Raw genomic sequence first — 20406 nt, 5'->3', positions numbered from 1 at the left:
AGCACAAACCCCGTTCAGGGGCAGCCCCACCGCCTCCGCCAGAGAGGAGGCCCAGGAGTGGCGGAAATTCCTGATTAACAAGCACCGTCTCTGACTCTGAATAAGCTGATCCCAATTTCTAGAAAACCCCATGGGGGTCGGAAAATAGTAAGGTGCTGACCGACCGTAGACCTTTGGTGTGTGTTTCAAAGAAAAATCTGGTCTCTTCCTTCCCGGTGTCTGAGTATTGATTCTAGGCTCTTCCTTGCAACGGCCACCTCCAACCTCTTTTTTCTAAATTATTTTGAAGGGAGCGTCCACAAAGGGGAGGGCTGGGAATTTAAAAGACCTCCAAACGCAACAGATTCGAGTGCCCGGCTGCCCGCCTGGAGTGTCAGTCTAGGAGTCGAGCCTTTGTTCCTCGCTCAGGCACTGGAGGTTTCTGTGGAGAAGCAGACCGGACGAGGTGGGGGCGGGGGGGGGGGAGGGGGGGGAGAGAGTGTGTGTGCCCTGCCTGGATAAGGCAAGAACAAAGGTGGTGGGCAGGCAGGCGGGCAGCCTGCAGAGCGAGTTTACCTGCTTGCCCCGGTAGAAAAGCCTCTGCAGGCCTGGCTCCACGTGGAATAGCTCCTGGATCTTCTTTCTCAGCTCCTCCACCTTGGTCAGCCTGGACAAGGAGTCCACCGTGTGGGCCACCTTCCCATCCATGGTGCGAACCTGGATCCACATGGTGCCTGCTGGTGCTGCGAGGATAAGGGAGCGAGACCCCTGGTCAGTTCTGCCGTCAATACCACCACCATGGCCGTGCCATGTTCGGGTCATCCTTGCTATTGTCCAGACTGTGGACACCAGGTAACTCTTGGAATGCCCTCCCAGCCCCTTACTCCCTATAGCGTGCCACAGCTGGCCCAGGCCCCAGGCCCTGAATTAAGAGATAATGCATTAATGAGTCGCACTGGTGGAGGATTAAGGAGGGACGGGAAATTAGGGGGGAGTAAAAGGCACCTTGGGCTACTCACTCAGTCAACGAACCCTGCCTTTCACAGGGGGGAAAAAAAAACACCAGGATTCAGAGGAAAAGGGGCACACAGTCAAACGGGCCGAGTTTGTTCATTCATTCATTCATTCATTCATTCATTCCCTGGATGAACACTGACGCGAGAGGGAAACCCAAAAGTCCCGCTCGGGTTGGAACTTACGAAGTCCCAGGGAACTCAACTAAGTAGGACCGAAGGGGAAGGAACCCACTCGAGACCGGGGAGCTCGGGACTCCGGGTGCCCGCGGACCCCCACCGCACCCCACCCCCGCGCGCGCGCGCTTGCGCGACGCGGCGGGCCCCGCTGTGGCCATGGCAACCGGCCGCCCCGTCCCGGCCACCCCCGCGCGGGCAGCGCTACTCACTTCTGCCCCACGGCCGCCCGGAGCTCCAGCCTGCGTTTCCCGGACCCAGACGCACGGCCCCGTAGCCCCTCTTGTTCTCTCGCTCGCCCGCGCGGGCCACGCCAGCAAGCCCACGCCCACCCCCACCGCCGGGACAGCCAAAGGGCCCGCGCGCCAGGTCCCGCCCCCTTCACTTGAGCCGCCTCACTGATTGGCTCCACCGCGGTCTGCCGCCCCGCCCCGCTCGCTCCTCATTGGCCCAGACGCGCCCGGGGAACTAAGGGCGCGCGAAATCGGGCTCGGGCGCGACAATTGAATCGCGGGGCGCCCCGCGCGCAGGCGCGGAGCCTGACATCCTCCCCCGCGGCTCACCGGGCCCTCCCCCACCGAGGCGGCGCGACCCCCGCGGGGCGCCTGGGATGTTCCGCTCGCCCCTGCCAGAGCCTGGGCTTCCGGGGCGACTTCTAAGGGCCGGCAGGGTGGGGGGCAAAGTCGGAGACCGCGTGTAGGGTAGCCCTGGCGCGGGGGAAATGTACTCCCGTGCTGGCAGAGCGTCCCGGAAAGTTTTGCAAAGTCAAGGCGCCCGGTGCGCCGAGTCGGGCCAGCCTCCCCCCGTCCGCGCCCTGGCCCGGGCTGGCACCCCAAACGGCCTGACCGCTCACGATCCACTCGCCTGCTTGCGCGCTGGCCCTTCTGAGGATGGCAGAGGAGCCGCGTGTGTGGCCAGGACCCTGCGCAGACGTGCGTGCGATCCCGAGCGCCCGGACGGCCACCACTGCCCGCTGCGCTGCCAGCTGCTCTGATTTTTTTCCCGCGAAAACTTGGCGTTTGGGAGTTGCGGGGCCACAGGAGGCCGCGCCGGGGGCGGGCGCCTGCCTGGTGATTGGCCGCCTCAGTGGCGGGAAGCTAGAAAGGGGGTGGGGGGCGCCCCCGCCTCTGTCCACCCCCCCACCTCTGCCCAGCGGGCCACGGCCCCGCCCAGCCCTGCGCGCTCTGCTGGGCTCGCCCAGCGTGCAACGGGGCCGGTGGCGGGACCTGGGCCCCCTCATCATGGGTGCTCTCCATGAGACCTAAGGATCACCCCCAGGGTAGACACCCCTGACCTCCTAAGTCCGTTCCTTCAGCCCCTCTTACCAGGCATTCACTGACCAATTGGGCAGGAAGACCGGAATCAGTGTCTAAATTATGCAGGAGAATTTGGGGGTATCCCCCCAGGAGACCTCCTGCACTCCGATGACGGGCCTTATGGCCCCAGCTCGGTTTCCTTGCGCCACGGCCCTCCAGCGCTCCCCACCCTACCCACCCGCAGGGCTTGTTTGCTGGTTTTTCCCGCCTCGTTTTCCCGCCTTCTCCTGGCTGTCCAGGCGGGCAGGGCTGCCCTCCCCCCTCCGCCCTGCCTGCTCTGCTCTGACCAGTCCTGGCGGGCACACAGTGACCCATTCTGGGCACCTACAAAATGCCTGAACAGGGTGTTCAGAGCTGGAGGCCCAAAAGTGGGCAAGGCCCACCCTGTTGGTGGTCTCCGAGAGGTTAAATTCTTATCTGGGGAGACCAGCAAGAAATGAATCAATAAAGCAAATCATTTCAGATACCACACGTGCCATGAAGACAGGACAAGAGCTGGAGAGTGACCAGCAGCCATGTGGGAGGGCGGGGAGAGGAGGCACTCTGGTTGAGGTGGAGAGGTGGGCCTCTCTGGGCAGATGACATTTGAGCTGAGATCTGAGATGAGAAACCGAGGACAGAGGGATGGAGGCGGAAAGAACAAATGCAGAGGCCGGAAAAGGCTTAGAGATGGACAGAGAGCCGGGCAGATGCAGTGAAAGGGAGGGCGGGCGGGAGCGGATGAGGTCACAGGGGTGTCATGTAAGACCTCACAGGCCACCAGGAGGACTTTGGTCTTTCTCTGGAGAGCAGTGGATAGAGTGGGAGGGCTGTGAGCTGGAAACAGATGAGCTCCAATGTGTGTCTTCACACGGTTTCTCTGGCCACACATCGAGTTCCTTCTATCTTGGCTCTGGTGTTTCTGCTTTTATTTCTCCCAGCGGTAGACAGATGAATGGCCCCCAAAGATGTCCACATCTTAATCCCTGGGGTCTGTGAATATCATATCTTCCGTGGCAAAAGGGACTTGGCAGATGGGATTAAACTAAAGATTGTCAGATGGGGAGATTATCCCAGATTATCTGGGCTGGCCTAGTGTCATCATGAGGGTCCTAGTAAATGAAAAAGAGTGGCGAGAGGATCAAGTCAGAGAAGTGAGAATGGAAATAGAGGATGGAATGATGAAAGCAAAAGGCGCAGGATATGGGAAACCTCTAGAAACTGGAAACGACAAGGGACAAATTCTTTCCTAGAATTCAACACCTTGACTTTAGCTGCATTTCACGCTTCGGACCTCCAGAACTGTAAGAGAACTCAGTTGTCTTGTTTGAAAGCATGGAATTTGTGGACATTTGTTACAGCAGCCATAGGAATACACTCCAATCACAAAGTCGAGATGCTCCTATTAATTTTCCCTCACCTTCAGGACTTCACCAACACAACTGATCGCGTTTATCGGAACTAAGCCTTCAGCTACGTGGCAACCATGTTGCAGATGTGAGCAGGTAGCCAGGCCTCCCCAACCTTGTGTGGCAGATGAGGTCTTCCATACTGACAACATCTCTGACAGAACCCAGCCCATTCCTGGCAAGTGCATAGCCTCTCTTTGTGCCTGCTATTGTCAAAATTCAGCATGGCTGAAAAGGAAATAGACCCTATATTCCTTGTGTACATTTGGTGCAGGGCACACAGTCCAGCCTCCTTGGATATCTGAAGTTAAGCAACACAGAAAGAGGTGTCTGGTTTTCCCTGCAGAAAAGACCTTGAGCAGTGGTGATGAGGGGCCCCACCCAATCTCTCTACTCATTTCAAGAAAGTCAGAGGGGTTGCTTGGGTTAATTAACAACCATGAACAAGAAACTATGCCAAGCATCTTTAAAAGAAGCTTACCAACCAGTTGGAAAAGCAAAATGTTGATGTCCGCAAAAGACATCACATCAAATACAGCAAGATATGACATAGTCATGAGGCCTGCCAGAGCCTGGAGAACAGACACTTCCTAAAACTTCTTCTGTTTTGCTGTCCCTCCTACTTAGGCACCAGCCCACGTGCAGATCAGGCACCGTGAGGGTGCAAATGGCTTCAGTTTCCCTTTTGCAAAATGATATGCACTTGACAATCATTAAGTCATTGAACAGACTTTAATTGCCCTCCCTTGTCTGCACCAGGCCCTGGGTCCAGCAAACCAAGTCCCACCCTATAGGGACTTCTTGTGCGGTGGAGAAGCAGGAGGAAAGACAGCCATCAGTTGTGCAGGGAGATGGTGCTTTGTGATGGTATCCATGATCACGTGGAGCCCACAGCGTTCTGAGCATCTCCAAGACACAGCAAATCCCATGTCCTAGCTGTCGCTATCATCTTCCTTCTAATACACATTAATAGAAATAGAGAGCTATTAAAGAGAAAATGATTGGGACTTTCCTGGCAGTCCAGTGGTTAAGACTCCACACTGTCACTGCTGAGGTCACAGGTTCAATCCCTGGTCAGGTAACTAAGATCCCACAAGCTGCATGGTGTAGCCAAAAAAAAAAAAAAGTGAAAATGATTATCTGCATAGGACCCAGCATCCATGTGTGAACCCTGAGGAGGGTGCACAAGCCACATCTGGGGGCCATTCGATGGGGCAGAAGATACCCCTGGGCTCATCTCCTCTCCATCTGTAAATGAAGCTTATGATGCATGTCTCACCAGAGAGCCTGGGAGAATTCTTCCCACCCAGGCCCCAGACATCTGGCAAGATGACAGGTGCTCCCTGTCTGCCAGGAATATTGCTATCTTGTGGTTTTCTTGTTTGTTTGTTATTTCCTAGAAAAAAAGAAGTCAAGCTACCATTTCATCAACCAGTGAGGCATTTGGGATTCCCAAACTGCCACCCACCCCCAACAACCTTGCCCCCACCAATCCTGGCCACTAGGAACCCCTTCCCGGAACCCTGGCTGGCTGATGTCACAGACAGATGACCTCACTGCGGCCGAGGATCTCTGTGACATGGGGGAGGGGAAAGGATGTTTCTCCGTCACCCCAACCCCCCATGTCTGTGGTGAAGTCGATCGAATTAGTGCTGCCCAAGGATGCAGTCTACCTGGCCGGCTGCATCATCGAAGGACAGGTGGTCCTAACTCTGAACAGCACCCTGGTGGACCCCATCGTGAAGGTGGAGCTCGTGGGAAGAGGTTACGTGGAGTGGAATGAAGAAACTGGGGCGTCCCGCGATTATAGCCGAGAAGTTATTTGCAACAACAAGGCTGACTACGTGCACAAGACAAAGACATTCCCAGTGGAGGGTAAGGACCGGTATGACTGCCAACGTTAGCTAGAATAGGAAACGAGGGTCTGGAAGATAAACACATCTGTCAGTCAATCAACAAACCCCCAGAGATATGAGAAATGGGCAGAGGCCTGGCTCCTGTGATCACAGGAAAAGAGAAAGGAGGGAGAGGATTAGGAGAGATCCTCGAGGGAAGCACTGATGAGCCCCCAGCTCTGCCAGATTCAGATCTAAAGTCTGGACAGACTTCAGGGAGCCTGGGCTGCCAGGGAACTATAGGTCCTTTCCAAAATGAGTGTTTCCAGGTAGTCCATGGTCAATCAGAACGCTTGGCAAATGCTTGGTTGAACAAAGTTTCATTTCAGATTTTTTAAAAAAAATTTTAGATAGGGTAGCTGGGGAAGGTCACCAAAAGACTATGGAGCTCAGATCTAGTGATGGAAGGGGTCCCTGACTTGCAGATACCCAGATATTGTTTGTGCATTAGTTGCTCAGTCTTGTCCAACTCTTTGTGATCCCATGGACTTTAGCCCACTAGGCTCCTCTGTCCATGGGATTTCCAAGGCAAGAATACTGGAGTGGGTAGCCATTCCCTTCTCCAGGGGATCTTCCTGACCCAGGGATCGAAACCAGATCTCCCGCATTACAGGCAGATTCTTTACCATCTGAGCCACCAGGGAAACCCATCCAGATACCACTGGACCTTAATACTCAACAATCAGGCCGCCTCTCTCTATCTCAGTTAACCCACCTGGAAAACGGGAACAGAAAGAAGTCCTGCCTCCTGAGATTGTCTTGAGGACTTGATGATTTAATGGCATGTCTCAGGCTCAGAATAGCAGGGGTTATATAGTAAGTGCTGAATAGCTGTTACTTCTTTCAACCAAAACAGTTCTTCAGCTCCTCAACCCCCACAGCATCGGGTACCACCCTTCTCCATTTCCAAGGGAAGCATCGTTTCCCCTCAGGAGCATCAGCCTCAATTCATTTACACCACAAACAAACAAGTATTAAGCACCTACTGTGCACAACAACCATGCCAGGTACCAGGGATGCAGCAGCAAAGGAAACAGAAAAGGTCCCTGGCATCCCTGGGGTTGCCGTCAGACTGGGAAGACACCCTCATAAGAGGGTTTGGGGGAAATGTAGGAAAAAATAAACCAGGGAGGTCACAGAGATGAGAGGGCGGTATGAGTCCCTCCCTGGTCCACCATCATCACTCAGTCAATCTGCTGTATGCTGTGTAGTGAAGGCCAGCCTCTGCCAGGGCAGGGACATTTGCCTGCCTCGGGCCCCAAGATGTGTTTGTTGAATAAATGTGTGATCAAACCTGCAGGCCAGACCCCCAGTTTCCCAGGCCCAGAGCAGGGGTGAGCAAGTCCCGGTGGGTAGTTTGGGGTGACCACCACCCACCCAGAGCTTCCATCTCCAGCCCAACTGAGGTCTAATATTTATGAGCCTTGGCTTTTTCGTCCCTAAAACTCAAGAGCTAGCTCAGGGACAGAGGGGCCAGATCCAGAAAAAGCTAACTGCCAAAAAAATAAAGAAAGAGAAGGGGGGTGAGATTCTAGAACCTTCTGATGGCATTGGTGTGTTTTGCTTTCAGATAATTGGTTAAGTGCAGGCAGCCACACCTTTGACTTCCATTTCAACTTACCTCCCAGGCTCCCTTCCACCTTCACCAGCAAAATCGGCAACATCTTTTACTTCGTGCAGGCCTCCTGCATGGGTCGGGAGCACATTCTAGCCAAGAAGAAAATATACTTGATGGTTCAAGGCACTTCCTCGATTTTCCACACAGAAAAATCATTGCAGGTAAGAGGGGAGCAAGGGGGAGCAGGGGCAGGGCTTGGCCTCAAAGTTCCCCAGAAATAGGGGATGGGGCAGGAGCGGCCAAGAGATAGGGAAGGCCCCAACCCAGAAAAAGAAGGGAAGGTGTTGGCCACTCCTCCAACTCAGGAGTTTTGCAGAAAGGGGAATCAGAAACCAGGGCAGGAACTAAGCCAGTGGCTCTCAACCAAGGTGATTCTGTTGCTGCAGGGGACACTGAGCAATGATGTCTGATGACATGTGTGGTTATTGCAACTGGGGAGGGGGATGAGTGCCATCGAGGGGGTGGGGACCAGGGAAGCTGCTCAACACCCCACAGTGCCCCTCACAGAGAACGACCTGGCCGCTGAATGTCCTTGACCCCAGGATAGGTAGGTCAAGAGTGAGCAGATGCCCCGCTCTGACCCCCTGACTGAGTGTCCCAGGTGCTCAGTGACTCTCTGGGAATGGATAATGAAGATGGTACCCTCTCCCCACCAAGAAGCACAGCAAGGGGTGCCCTCCAACCAGGGAAGGAAAGGTCTGGTAGCATCGGTCACCTGAGTGGAGGAGTTTTCTGTATGGCTTCCGGAGGCCAGGTGCAGAGGCAGAAGTGAAGGAGGGTGGAGTTCCGTTGGCCAAAGTCACTTCACCTCCCTGGGGGCTCCTTTGTCATCAGAGCATGATGGCTGAGAGTGCCAGCATTTTAGTTCTCAAGGTCTAAGTTAAAATCCCAGTGTCCCCACCTACCTGCTGTGTAACCCTCTGCAAGTGATGTGGCCTCTCTGTGCTATTTCCTCATCTGTCACTTGGACACAGAGAGGGTGCCTGTCCTCTAGGTCTCAGGAGGAGCAGTCAGTGAACTTCCTGCAGCTTCAGGGCCTGGAGTGGTGCTCGGCACTGGTGTCCAGGGAAGCCTCAAAATATTTATGCCCCATCGGTCCTTTTATTTTTAAGATTTTTTTTTTTATGTAGACCATTTAAAAATTCTTTATTGAATTTGTTATAATATTGTTTCTGTTTTATGTTTTGTTTTTTTCTGAACTTGAGGTATCTTAGTGGGATCTTAGTTCCCCAACCAGGGATTGAACCCCAGCCCCCTGCATTGGAAGCACAGATTCTTAACCACTGGCCCACCAGAGAAGTCCCAGGTGTAGGCTTACCTGTGTAGTAGGGAATCATCTCTACCCTGGCCAACCTCAGAGGAGGAGGATTCCAGGGCAGATAGATGCTTAGAGGGGTGGATCAGAGGTGAGCAGATCTGAGCTCAAGGCCAGTTTGGCCACCTGCTTTCTGGGTGACCTTGACCAGACTCTGGCCCTCCCTTGAGAGCTAATCTAGAGTGCAGGGTGCACAAAAGAGAAATTGAAGCAAAATGCTGGTGTGGGGCCAGAACTGGATTGAGGTCTCTGCTGCTGGATGCTTCATTAGCAAATGCTCTTGGGCAATTAACAGCACCTCCTAGAACCTCGATTATCCTGATCTGTATGATGGGTATAATGAAAACAACACTTTCCTTGATCGTGAGGGTCATGAAGCACCCAGCACGATGAGTACACATAGAGGACTCCTGGTGCGTGGGAAGAGCTCAAATCGCTACTACAGCAACAAAGGGAGTTATTGCAGATACATTTTGAGACTATGAAAATATTGTGTTTTGTCAACTAAGTTCAGTTCAGTCGCTCAGTCGTGTCCGACTCTTTGTGACCCCATGAATTGCAGCACACCAGGCCTCCCTGTCCATCACCAACTCCCGGAGTTCACTCAAACTCATGTCCATCGAGTCAGTGATGCCATCCAGCCATCTCATTCTCTGTCGTCCCCTTCTCCTCCTGCCCCCAATCCCTCCCAGCATCAGGGTCTTTTCCAATGAGTCAACTCTTCGCATGAGGTGGCCAAAGTACTGGAGTTTCAGCTTTAGCATCATTCCTTCCAAAGAAATCCCAGGGCTGATCTCCTTCAGAATGGACTGGGTGGATCTCCTTGCAGTCCAAGGGACTCTCAAGAGTCTTCTCCAACACCACAGTTCAAAAGCATCAATTCTTTGGCGCTCAGCCTTCTTCACAGTCCAACTCTCACATCCATACATGACCACTGGAAAAACCACAGCCTTGACTATGATGGACCTTTGTTGGCAAAGTAATGTCTCTGCTTTTAATATGCTATCTAGGTTGGTCATAACTTTCCTTCCAAGGAGTAAGCGTCTTTTAATTTCATGGCTGCAATCACCATTTACAGTGATTTTGGAGCCCACAAAAATAAAGTCTGACACTGTTTCCCCATCTATTTGCCATGAAGTGATGGGACCAGATGCCATGATCTTCGTTTTCTGAATGTTGAGCTTTGAGCCAACTTTTTCACTCTCCACTTTCACTTTCATTGAGAGGCTTTTTAGTTCCTCTTCACTTTCTGCCATAAGAGTGGTATCATCTGCATATCTGAGGTTATTGATATTCCTTCCAGCAATCTTGATTCCAGCTTGTGCTTCTTCCAGCCCAGCGTTTCTCATGATGTACTCTGCATATAAGTTAAATAAGCAGGGTGACAATATACAGCCTTGACGTCCTCCTTTTCCTATTTGGAACCAGCCTGTTGTTCCATGTCCAGTTCTAACTGTTGGTTCCTGACCTGCATATAGGTTTCTCAAGAGGCAGGTCAGGTGGTCTGGTATTCCCATCTCTTTCAGAATTTTCCACAGCTTATTGTGATCCACACAGTCAAAGGCTTTGGCATAGTCAATAAAGCAGAAATAGATGTTTTTCTGGAACTCTCTTGCTTTTTTCATGATCCAGCGGATGTTGGCAATTTGATCTCTGGTTCCTCTGCCTTTTCTAAAACCAGCTTGAACATCTGGAAGTTCGCAGTTCACGTATTGCTGAAGACTGGCTTGAGAATTTTGAGCATTACTTTACTAGCGTGTGAGATGAGTGCAATTGTGGGGTAGTTTGAGCATTCTTTGGCATTGCCTTTCTTTGGGATTGGAATGGAAACTGACCTTTTCCAGTCCTGCGGCCACTGCTGAGTTTTCCAAATTTGCTGGCATATTGAGTGCAGCACTTTCACAGCATCATCTTTCAGGATTTGGAATAGCTCCACTGGAATTCCATCACCTCCACTAGCTTTGTTCGTAGTGATGCTTTCTAAGGCCCACTTGACTTCACATTCCAGGATGTCTGGCTCTAGGTCAGTGATCACACCATCGTGATTATCTTGGTCATGAAGATCTTTTTTGTACAGTTCTTCTGTGTATTCTTGCCACCTCTTCTTAATATCTTCTCCCTCTGTTAGGTCCATACCATTTCTGTGCTTTATCGAGCCCATCTTTGCATGAAATGTTCCCTTGGTGTCTCTAATTTTCTTGAAGAGATCTCTAGTCTTTCCCATTCTGTCGTTTTCCTCTATTTCTTTGCACTGATCGCTGAGGAAGGCTTTCTTATCTCTTCTTGCTATTCTTTGGAACTCCGCATTCAGATGCTTATATCATTCCTTTTTTCCTTTGCTTTTCGCTTCTCTTCTTTTCACAGCTATTTGTAAGGCCTCTCCCAGACAGCCATTTTGCTTTTTTTGCATTTCTTACTGTTTTAATTGGATTGGAGAGGGCAGGGTGAGGGCAGGAGCTGGTGGACCAGGGCAGAGGCTACTACTACTCTGGTCCAAGCAGGGGCAGAGACCTGACCCCCACAGTCTGTCCTTCTCAGACCAGCTGAAAGGAATCAGGTGATGACCCTCCTCTGTCTTCCAGGGCTCCCACCTCCCTCGGAGTAAGAGCCCATGACCTCCCCCTGGCTCACAAGGCCCTGCATGACCTGCCCCGTCCCCTCCCAGCCCTCCCCGTCCTCCCTCTCTCCTCCTCTTACTCTGCTCCAGCCACGCGGGCCTCCTCGCTGTTCCTCCAACACCTTCCTGCCCCAGGTCCTTTGCATGTTGTGTGCCCGCTGCCCCAAACCCTGCGATAGGACCTTCCAACCCCTCCCCTTCCTCCTTTAGATCCTTCTCGGAAACTACATCTTCAGTCACCTGCTTCGATGATGGCCGGACGAACTGCCACAACCCCCACAGAAGGCAATTTAGCCATATCTATCCAGACGAAAAGGAACACGCACTTTGCCCCAGCCATTTCATTTCCCTTCTAGAAAATTCTCCTACCAGTGTCATTTCATTTGTGTGATAGGACCTTTCCATGCGTTGCCTGGGAGGCCAGCAACTGGTAACCACTTAAATGTTTGTTGCAAAGGGAATTAAAGTAACAGTTCACTGTCAAAGGTCAACTCTATAGATAGAGCAGAGAGAGAGAGAGAGCAAGACACAGCCAGAGACAAAAGAATGAGGCAGCTCTCGGTATCAGCACCTCCTCCTTACTGGGCTGGACACATAAAGCAAAGTTCAGAACAGCGTGTCTAACCTGCACCGTTGGTGGTAAAAATAAGAAATGCACAGAACTTCCTTGCAGGTGTAACAAACTGTCTCTTTCCAGAGACCAGAGAAACTGGCAACAGACGGCTGCTGGCTGCCTCCTGGGAGGGGAGGCCACGGGGGGGGGGGGGGGGGGGGGGGCAGGGGGGGAGGGAAGCAAAATTTTTCTCCTTCCACTTTTTTTTTTTAACATCTTGATACAATTCACATACCTTATTTTTCTTCCCTTTAAAGTGTCCAAATCCATGGCTTTTCATGCATTCACAGAATTGTATAGCCATCACCGCTGTCCGTGTTAGAACACTTTAATGCCTCCCCTCCCCCGCCATAAAGAAGAAGGCTGAGCGCTGAAGAACCGATGCTTTCAAACTGTGGTGCTGCAGAAGACTCGAGAGTCTCTTGGACAGCAAGGAGATCAAACCAGTCAATCCTAAAGGAAACCAACCCTGAATATTCATTGGAAGGACTGATGTTGAAGCTGAAGCTCCAATACTTGGGCCACCTGATGCGAAGAGCTGACTCTTTGGAAAAGACCCTGATGCTGGGAAAGATTGAAGGCAGGAGGAGAAGGGGTCGATAGAGGCTGAGATGGTTGGATGGCATCACCGACTCAATGGACATGAGTTTGAGCAAGATCTGGAAGATAGTGAAGGACAGGGAAGCCTGGTGTGCAGCAGTCTATGGCGTTGCAAAGAGTCAGACACAACTGAGGGACTGAACAACAACCAAAGAAGTCTTGCATCCCTTACCTGTTCCCCTCAAACCTCCCTTTCCCCTCCCTCAGCCACCACTACATTCATTCTCTGTCTCCGGGGATTTGTCTGTTCTGGACACTTCCTGTTTTAATAAATGGAATCAGACACTCTGTGGCCTTTTTGTGTCTGGCTTATTTGAACATAGTGTTTTCAAGGTTCATCCAGGGACTTCCCTGGGGGTCCAGTGGTTAGGATTCCACCTTCCAATGCAGGGGGTAGGGATTCAATCCCTGGTCAGGGAACTAAAGTCCCACCTGCCATGGGGTACAGCTGAAAAAAAAATTTTTTTTTAATTTCTTTTTAAAGTTCATCCACATTGTAGTGTGTGTGTCAGTGCTTTCTTCCTTTTTAAGGGTGAATCATCTTTCTGTGGCATGGATGGACCACCTTTTATATATCTCTTCATCACTTGATGGACATTGGGTTGTTTCCATGTCTTGGCTGTTAGGGACCATGCTGCTGCTAACATAGGTGTCCACATGTTTACGTGGATGTATTTTCATTTCTCTCAGGTAGCCATCTAGGAGTGGAATTGCTGGGGCAGATGGTAATTCTACATCTTACCTTTTGAGGAGCAATCAGACTCTTTTCCACAGTGGCCACTTCATTTTACATTCCCACCAGCCATGTACAAGGGTTTCAATTTTTCTACACCCTGTGTACCTTTAGAATTTTGAAAGACGTGACCCATTGTCTTGCAACAAGCAGTCCCGTTGAGTACAGCACTTGTCCCCAAGACATCTCTCTCCTAACCAAGTCTGAGGGAGTCTCCCTTTACCTTAGCCCCTTGCCATAGCCTCATAACTTATCTTAATCAGAAACCTACCGTTAAAGGACTTCCCTGGGGGTCTGGCGGTTGAGACTTCGCCTTCCAAAGCAGGGGGTGCAGGTTCGATCCCTGGTCGGGAAGCTAAAATCCCACATGCCTTGCAGCCAGGAAAAAAAAAAACAAACATAAAACAGAAGAGATACTGTAACAAATTCAATAACCTCTAAAAATGGTCCACATTAAAAAAAAAAAAAAAGAACTTAAAAAATGTACCATTAAAAAAAAAAGTGTGCCATGTTTATATCTATCTTTCCAATCAGAGTAGGGACTGGACTGGTCTTCACTGCTGTGGGTTTTCCTTGAACTTGGCACCAAGTTGATAAAATCATACTGCTTGAATGAAAGAATCCTCCCAAAGTTTCACATATGCCAAAAAAAGAGGGAGATAGGGAAAAACTCCCAGGTACGGAAAATCAATGTTGAGTTTGTAACCTAACATTCTTGGAATTCTGGGCTCTTGGGCCACCCCACTTGGCCTGGCATGGGAGTCTCCCCTTGGCCACCACTGATGTCTCTTGGCACCTCCTTCAGGACCAGGACAGAACTGCTGGCTTGGTCTTGAGTTAGGGCAGCCAGTCCTTTCACACCTGCAGGGTCCTAACGCATGCAACGAATTTTCGAATAAGACTGGAGGAGCTTAGAATGAAATGGCCTGCAATTAGCCTTCCAAGAGGAGAAAAAGCATGGGAAGTCTGAAGATAGGCAGGGGCCAGAGGCAGAGGGCAGGAGGTGAGGCTGAAGAGGTCAGGGGTCAGCCTGAGGTCTCTGAGACAAAGGGTATTGGATCTAGAACACGGTCCTTCAGTCATGATCCTTTAGTGTGGTATGAAATCCATTTAGCAAGTTGCAAGGCATATTTCTACAAAATGAAAATGCAGGCAAGCCCAAAATAAAAAAATGTTTTTTAAAAAATATCAACTTTGTAGGTTGCAAATGTTGTTTTCTGAAAACAGTACTAAAGGATACTATTTTCCTATTTTATATTAACAACGTTTGCAACTCACAAAATACATTCAGCTCAGTTCAGTTCAGTTCAGTCACTCAGTCGTGTCCGACTCTTGCGCAGGGCAAAGGCTAATAGATTTTGCCAAGAGAACGCACTGGTCATAGCAAACACCCTCTTCCAAAATACATTACCATATGGAAAATAGATAGCCATTGTGAGGTTTAATGTATGAGGCAGGGAACCCAAAGTCAGGGCTCTGTGACAACCCAGAGGGGTGAGAGGGGGAAGGAGGTGGAACCAGAGTTCAAGAGAAGGGGGACATATGTACAGCTAATGCCGATTCATGTTGATGTATGGCAAAAACCATCACAATATTGTAAAGCAGTTGTCCTCTAATTAAAAAAAAATTAAAAAAGAAAACAATACAGAGAATAAAATAAGTAGAATAGAAAATATCAGAAAAAATCCATTTGTTGGGCTGCCATTTATTTTTTAAAATGAAAGAACAGAATAGAAGAGGTAGGAAAATATAAAATTTGCTGGGTTGCAACAAACTTTGTTTTTATAAAATCAATGTGTGGGACGGAAAATAATAGTATTAAATAAGTAAAAAAGGATAGAATGCAGCAGAAAAAAATTAATTTGATGGCTTACAACATTTTTGTTTTATATAAAACAAAACGATAGCATAGCATAAGTAGACTAGAAATAACAAAAAATCAATTCAGAGGGTCCAATCAACATTTTTTTCAGCTGCACCATGCGCTGTGTGAGACCGTAGTTCCCTGGCCAGGGATCGAACCCACATCCCCTGCAGTGAAAGCATAGAATCTCAACCGTTGTACCACCAGGGGAGTTTTTGTTTTCTCTGGATATATACCCAGGAGTGGATCATCTGGTAGCTCTGTTGTTAGTTTTTTGAGGAACCTCCATACTGTTCTCTATAGTGGCTGCACCGATTTACATTCCCACCAACAATGTACAAGGGCTCCTTTTCTCCACATCCCCATCAATGTCTGCTATTTGTAGACTTTTTGATGGTGGCCATTCTGACGGGTGTGAAGTGCTATCTGACTGTGACTGTGATTTGCATTTCTCTGATGATCAGCAGCATTGAGCATTCTTTCCTGTGCCTATTGGCCATCTGTATATCATCTCAACTCCTGGGCCAGGGAGATTCCCTGGAGAAGGGATAGGCTACCTTCTCAAGTATTCTTGGGCTTCCCTGGTGGCTCAGACGGTAAAGAATCCACCTGCAATGTGGAAGATCTGAGTTTGATCCCTGGTTTTGGAAGATCCCCTTGAGGAGGGCATGGCGACCCACTCCAGTATTCCTGCCTGGAGAATCCCACGGACAGAGGAGCCTTCCAGGCTGCAGTCCAAGGGGTTGCCAAGAGTCGAACACGAGTGAGCAACTAAGCACAGCACAGAGCAACTCTTCCTGGTATGTAAGCCCAAGACGTGTCTTCACCATGCTCCTTCTAGCTCTTTTATGATATCAAAGACATAACAACAATATAAATGTCCATCGTGGAGGGGGGATGGGTGAATAAGCTATTTTTCAACATACTTCATTGCCGTTGTGAAAATGAATGAATCAGAATGACAGCCGCCAACGTGAATGCCTTTCAAAACACAGAATGTTAGGCTAGGAAGGCAAGTTGCTGGAAAACATATGAGGATTAATTTATACAAAGCATTCAAATATGTAAAACACTACTGTATAATTCAACCACAAATAAATGTATTTCTAAACAATGCAAACATCTGCATGAGAATAACAAATGCCACACAGACACACAAACACACATGCATACACACATATTTGTAAAAGTATCCATTTCGTCTAGAAGAAGACACAGGAAGCCAGCAAAACTGGAGAGTAATTCATTGTAAGCACACCCCACATCGCATCAGATCTTTTTAATTTTACTTATTTTTAATTAAAAAAAATTTTTGTTACACTGCAAAGCTTGCAAGATCTTAGTTCCCTGACCAGGGATGGAACCTGGGCCCTGGCAGTAAAAGTCCTGAGTCCTAGCCATTGGACTGCCAGGGAATTCCCTCAAATCTTTTTAAGTAGTATCCACTCATAAAAAGTAAAGTGTTACCCCAAGTGTTCATCTGCTCAGTCATGTTCCACTCTTTTCGACCCCATGAACTGTAGCCCACCAGGCTCCTCTGTCCATAGAATTCTCCAGGCAAGAGTACTGGAGTGAGTTGCCGTTTCCTCCTCCATGGGATCTTCCCAACCCAAGGATTGAACATGGGTCTCTTGTAGGTGGATTCTTTACCATCTGAGCCACCAGGGAAGCCCTAAAAAAGAGTAAAATGTTACTCAAGCCACACATTAAATATAATGTATATATGAATTTATTTGCAATCCAGCAGCTAACCAGTTGATATAGACAGCATTTTGAAGTTTTTATTTAAACATGTTACATAATTTCAGTTCTACAGTTTTCATGATACAGAGCCCATAATATTTTTTCCTTAAGTCTGAACTACTTGAGTAAGCCCTAGGTCTTGGGTATTGACTATAAGACATTCCCTGTCTTCCAGAAAACTAGGGTTCAGAGAAGTCAAGGCACTGGTTCAAGGTCACACAGCAAGTGAGTTATGGATGTAGAGATAAAACCAAGGTCTTATGAATTTCTTAGGTTTATGTTACAGACAAGGACATTGACACTCAGAATGGAAAAGGGCTTTGATAGTTTATTTTTCTAAATTGAAGTATAGTATAGTTGATTTACAACTGTGTACCAATTTCCGCTGTACAGCAAAGTGACTCAGTTATACACACATACTGTTGTTGTTTAGTCATTAGGTCGTGTCCATCTCTTTGCTACCCCATGGACTGTTTCCCTGGCAATGATACTGGAGTGGGTTGACATTTCCTTCTCCAGGGGACCTTCCTGACCCAGGGATCAAAACCCCATCTCCTCCATCGGCAGGGGAATTCTTTACCACTGAGCCACCAGGGAAGTCCATACACATACATACATTCTTTGTTTAAATATTCTTTTCCATTATGGTTTATCACAGGATATTGAATATATTGCCCATTCTATTCATTAGGACCTTGTTGTTTATCCACTCTAAATTTAATAGCTTTTATCTACCAACCTCAAACTCCCAATCCACTCCTCCCCCTCCTGCTTGGCAGCCACAGTCTGTTTTCTGAATCTATGAGTCTCTTTCTGCTTTGTAGATAGGTTCACTTGTGCTGTATTTTAGACTCCACATATAAGTGACATCACTTGGTATTTGTCTTCCTCTTTCTGACTTGCTTTACCTAGTATGGTAATCTCTAATTGCATGCTTGTCGCTGCAAATGGCCTTTATTTCATCCTTTTTTGTGGCTGAGTAATATTCCACTGTGTATATGTTCCACATCTTCTTTGTCCATTCATCCATCCATGGACATTTAGGTTGTTTCCATGTCTTGGCTGTTGTAAACAGTATTACTATGAACGTAGAGGCACATGTATCTTTCTGAATTAGAGTTTTGTCCCGGTATAGTCCCAGGAGTGGGATTGCTAGTTCATATTCTATTTTTAGTTTTCTGAGGAACCTCCATACTGTTTTCCCATAGTGGCTGCACCAGTTAACATTTCCACCATCAATGAAGGAGGGTTCAAAGGGCTTTGGAGAGTCCCAAAGACTCAAGACCAGGTGGACTGTTAAGTGAGCAAACAGACCTTGTGGCCTCAATTCCTCACAGTTATCCCTCCCCGCTCCCACTTCTAGAACCCTCTGTTCGTGGAGGCTGAGAAGAAGGTGTCTTACAACTGCTGCAGCCAGGGCACCATCTGCCTGCAGATCCAGATGGAAAAGAATACCTTCACGCCGGGGGAGAGGGTCATTTTCACCACTGAAATCAACAACCAGACCAGCAAGTGCATTAAGACGGTCATCTTCGCCCTCTATGCCCACGTGCACTACGAGGGCTTCACGCCAAACGCGGAGCGCCGCTCCAGGGTGGATAGCAGTGAGCTGCTCAGGCAGGAGGCCAACACCCACATCACGGCCTTCAACACCACCAAGATCGTCAGCACTTTCCACCTCCCACCCGTGCTGTCCGTGAGCGGTAGCGGCTCACAGGACAGCGAGATCATGAACACCCAGTACGAGCTGGTCAGCACCGTCCACCTGCCCTGGACCCTGACCAGCGTCAAGGCCAAGGTGCCCATCATTATCACCAGCAACCCCGTGGACTCAAACCAGACCACTGAGGGCTGCCGGACCAGGGCGGCATTACCCGTGAGCCCAGATCGACAGAATTAAATGCCCAAACGTCTAAATATTAAAAGTTTTATCAGACTCTAAGGTAGATCTTTCCTTCACCTCGCACAAATGGCCTTTGGATGAGTCTGCCTGTGGGCAGCATGTGACCCAAACCTCACCAAGCTCCAGCCGTGCAGGCATCCGCTTCTCCCATCCCAAGAAAGATCTGTAAATGACAGGAGAGGCCAAAGCCTTCCAGCCTGACAAAACCTTCCAGGACTTGCCCCGGTTAGCACCCCAGGCCCACCTCCTTGCTTACTCTTACACTACCTAGATGAGGGATCCCCCACTGGGAGTGACTCTGCCCTCCAGAGGATATTGGCAAAGTCGGGTTGTATTGGTTGTCCCGACAGGAAGGAGCAGCGTGTGCTCCTGGCATCCATTGGGTGGGGGCCAGGGATGCTGCTCCACAGTGCCCAGGACAGCCCCCCATGAAGGATGTGTGCAGTCACTCAGTCGTGTCCAACTCTTTGCAATCCCATGAACTGTAGCCCGCCAGGCTCCTCTGCCCATGGAATCTTCCAGGTAAGAATACTGGAATGGATTGCCTTTCCCTTCTCCAGAGGATCTTCCCAACCCAGGGATCAAACCTGGGTCTCCCCAGGTTTGCAGGCAGATTCTTTACCATCTGAGCCACCACGGAAGCCCATAGTGTATGACCCGGCTCGAAACGTCAGCAGTGCCGAGGGACAGAGACCCGGGCTGGGGCCATGCCTGGGGACAGATGGTTGCTGAGTCCGCAGGTTGGGTCTGTGTGCCTCTTACCCATATCACATCCCTTCTGTCCTCGCAGCTGCTCCCCTGGGGCTCCCCCACATCACTCAGGGTAAAAGCCCACGTCTTCTAGGTTCATCCACCCATATCGCATCCATCACCAAACCACAGAGGCACTTCTCCAACCTGCCCCCGGGACCCCCTATTTCTCTCCCCTCTGCCTCCACCTGGCTCCCATCCTTCACGTGGGCCACCTGCACCTGGGTCTCGAGACTCCTAACCTGGTCCCTCACACTCTGTTCTTCCCAAGAATAAAAATCCAGGACACCTGGGTTAATTGAACTTGGATTTCAGAAGAATAATTGTTTTAGCATAAGTATATTCCCCACCATATTTGGGGTCTCCTGATGCTTTTTAAAAATCATTCATGAATCACTCATCGTGTATCTGAGATGCCAATTTAACTGAGCATCCTGAATTTCATCTGGGATGGGATTCCCCAAGCCACTAAAAGACACCGCACACAAATCAGGCCATGAAAATCTTTAAACATCTGATGGCACTAGTGGTAAAGAACCCTCCAGAGACGTAAGAGTCAGGTTTGATCCCTGGGTCAGGAAGATGCCCTTGGAGGAGAAAATGGTCACCCACTCCAGTATTCTTGCCTGGGAAATCCCATGGACAGAGGAGCCTGCCGGGCTGCAGTCCATGGGCTCGCAAAGAGTCAGAGATGACTTAGCGACTGAGCACAAGCACTGCTCTGTCAGGTCCCCAAAGCACAGGCCAGGTCCCGCGCAGTCAGGAATGAAGGAATGGGCCAGACTGCTTCTTCTGGGCTAAGGACTCTGAAATATTTCTCTCGGAGTGCCCACAGGCTAGGAAATATCCACACCTGCCCCACCCTTGCCTCAGGCCCTCGGT

At 49.6% G+C, this 20406-nt stretch overlaps 2 protein-coding genes across 3 annotated transcripts in view; one reads left to right on the top strand and one right to left on the bottom strand.

Annotated features, from left to right (window-relative positions):
- The window catches only part of UHRF1 (ubiquitin like with PHD and ring finger domains 1), a 33827-nt gene extending 31643 nt beyond the window's left edge, over nt 1-2184 (bottom strand). The window contains exons 1-2 of one of the 2 annotated variants that reach the window (XM_044947971.2): nt 2034-2184; nt 556-722 (exon numbers count right to left, since the gene is read on the bottom strand). In XM_044947971.2, the coding sequence (XP_044803906.1) occupies nt 556-708 (153 nt within the window). In that variant the 5' untranslated portion in view covers nt 709-722; nt 2034-2184. Of the gene's footprint in view, nt 1-555; nt 723-1381; nt 1541-2033 lie in introns of those variants that run through there. The other variant, XM_044947970.2, reaches the window with a different exon arrangement.
- ARRDC5 (arrestin domain containing 5) lies at nt 698-19276 on the top strand. The gene is made up of 4 exons (XM_006067134.4): nt 698-831; nt 5274-5748; nt 7339-7547; nt 18235-19276. Exons 2-4 carry the CDS (start codon nt 5421-5423, stop codon nt 18769-18771), a joined length of 1074 nt encoding a protein of 357 aa, XP_006067196.1. The 5' UTR covers nt 698-831; nt 5274-5420; the 3' UTR covers nt 18772-19276.
- Nucleotides 19277-20406: the final 1130 nt, after the last annotated feature.

Source organism: Bubalus bubalis, chromosome 9 (assembly GCF_019923935.1).
Source record: "Bubalus bubalis isolate 160015118507 breed Murrah chromosome 9, NDDB_SH_1, whole genome shotgun sequence".
Classification (NCBI taxonomy): domain Eukaryota; kingdom Metazoa; phylum Chordata; class Mammalia; order Artiodactyla; family Bovidae; genus Bubalus; species Bubalus bubalis.
This window is presented reverse-complemented; position numbering and strand designations above follow the sequence as displayed.

Excerpts from the sequence above, each read along its gene's own strand:
- ARRDC5 (XM_006067134.4), top strand. The coding sequence starts at position 5,421 with ATGACCTCACTGCGGCCGAGGATCTCTGTGACATGGGGGAGGGGAAAG. Across the intron at positions 5,749-7,338 it reads AAAGACATTCCCAGTGGAGG|ATAATTGGTTAAGTGCAGGC; the intron begins GTAAGGACCGGT and ends TTTTGCTTTCAG. Across the intron at positions 7,548-18,234 it reads ACACAGAAAAATCATTGCAG|AACCCTCTGTTCGTGGAGGC; the intron begins GTAAGAGGGGAG and ends TCCCACTTCTAG.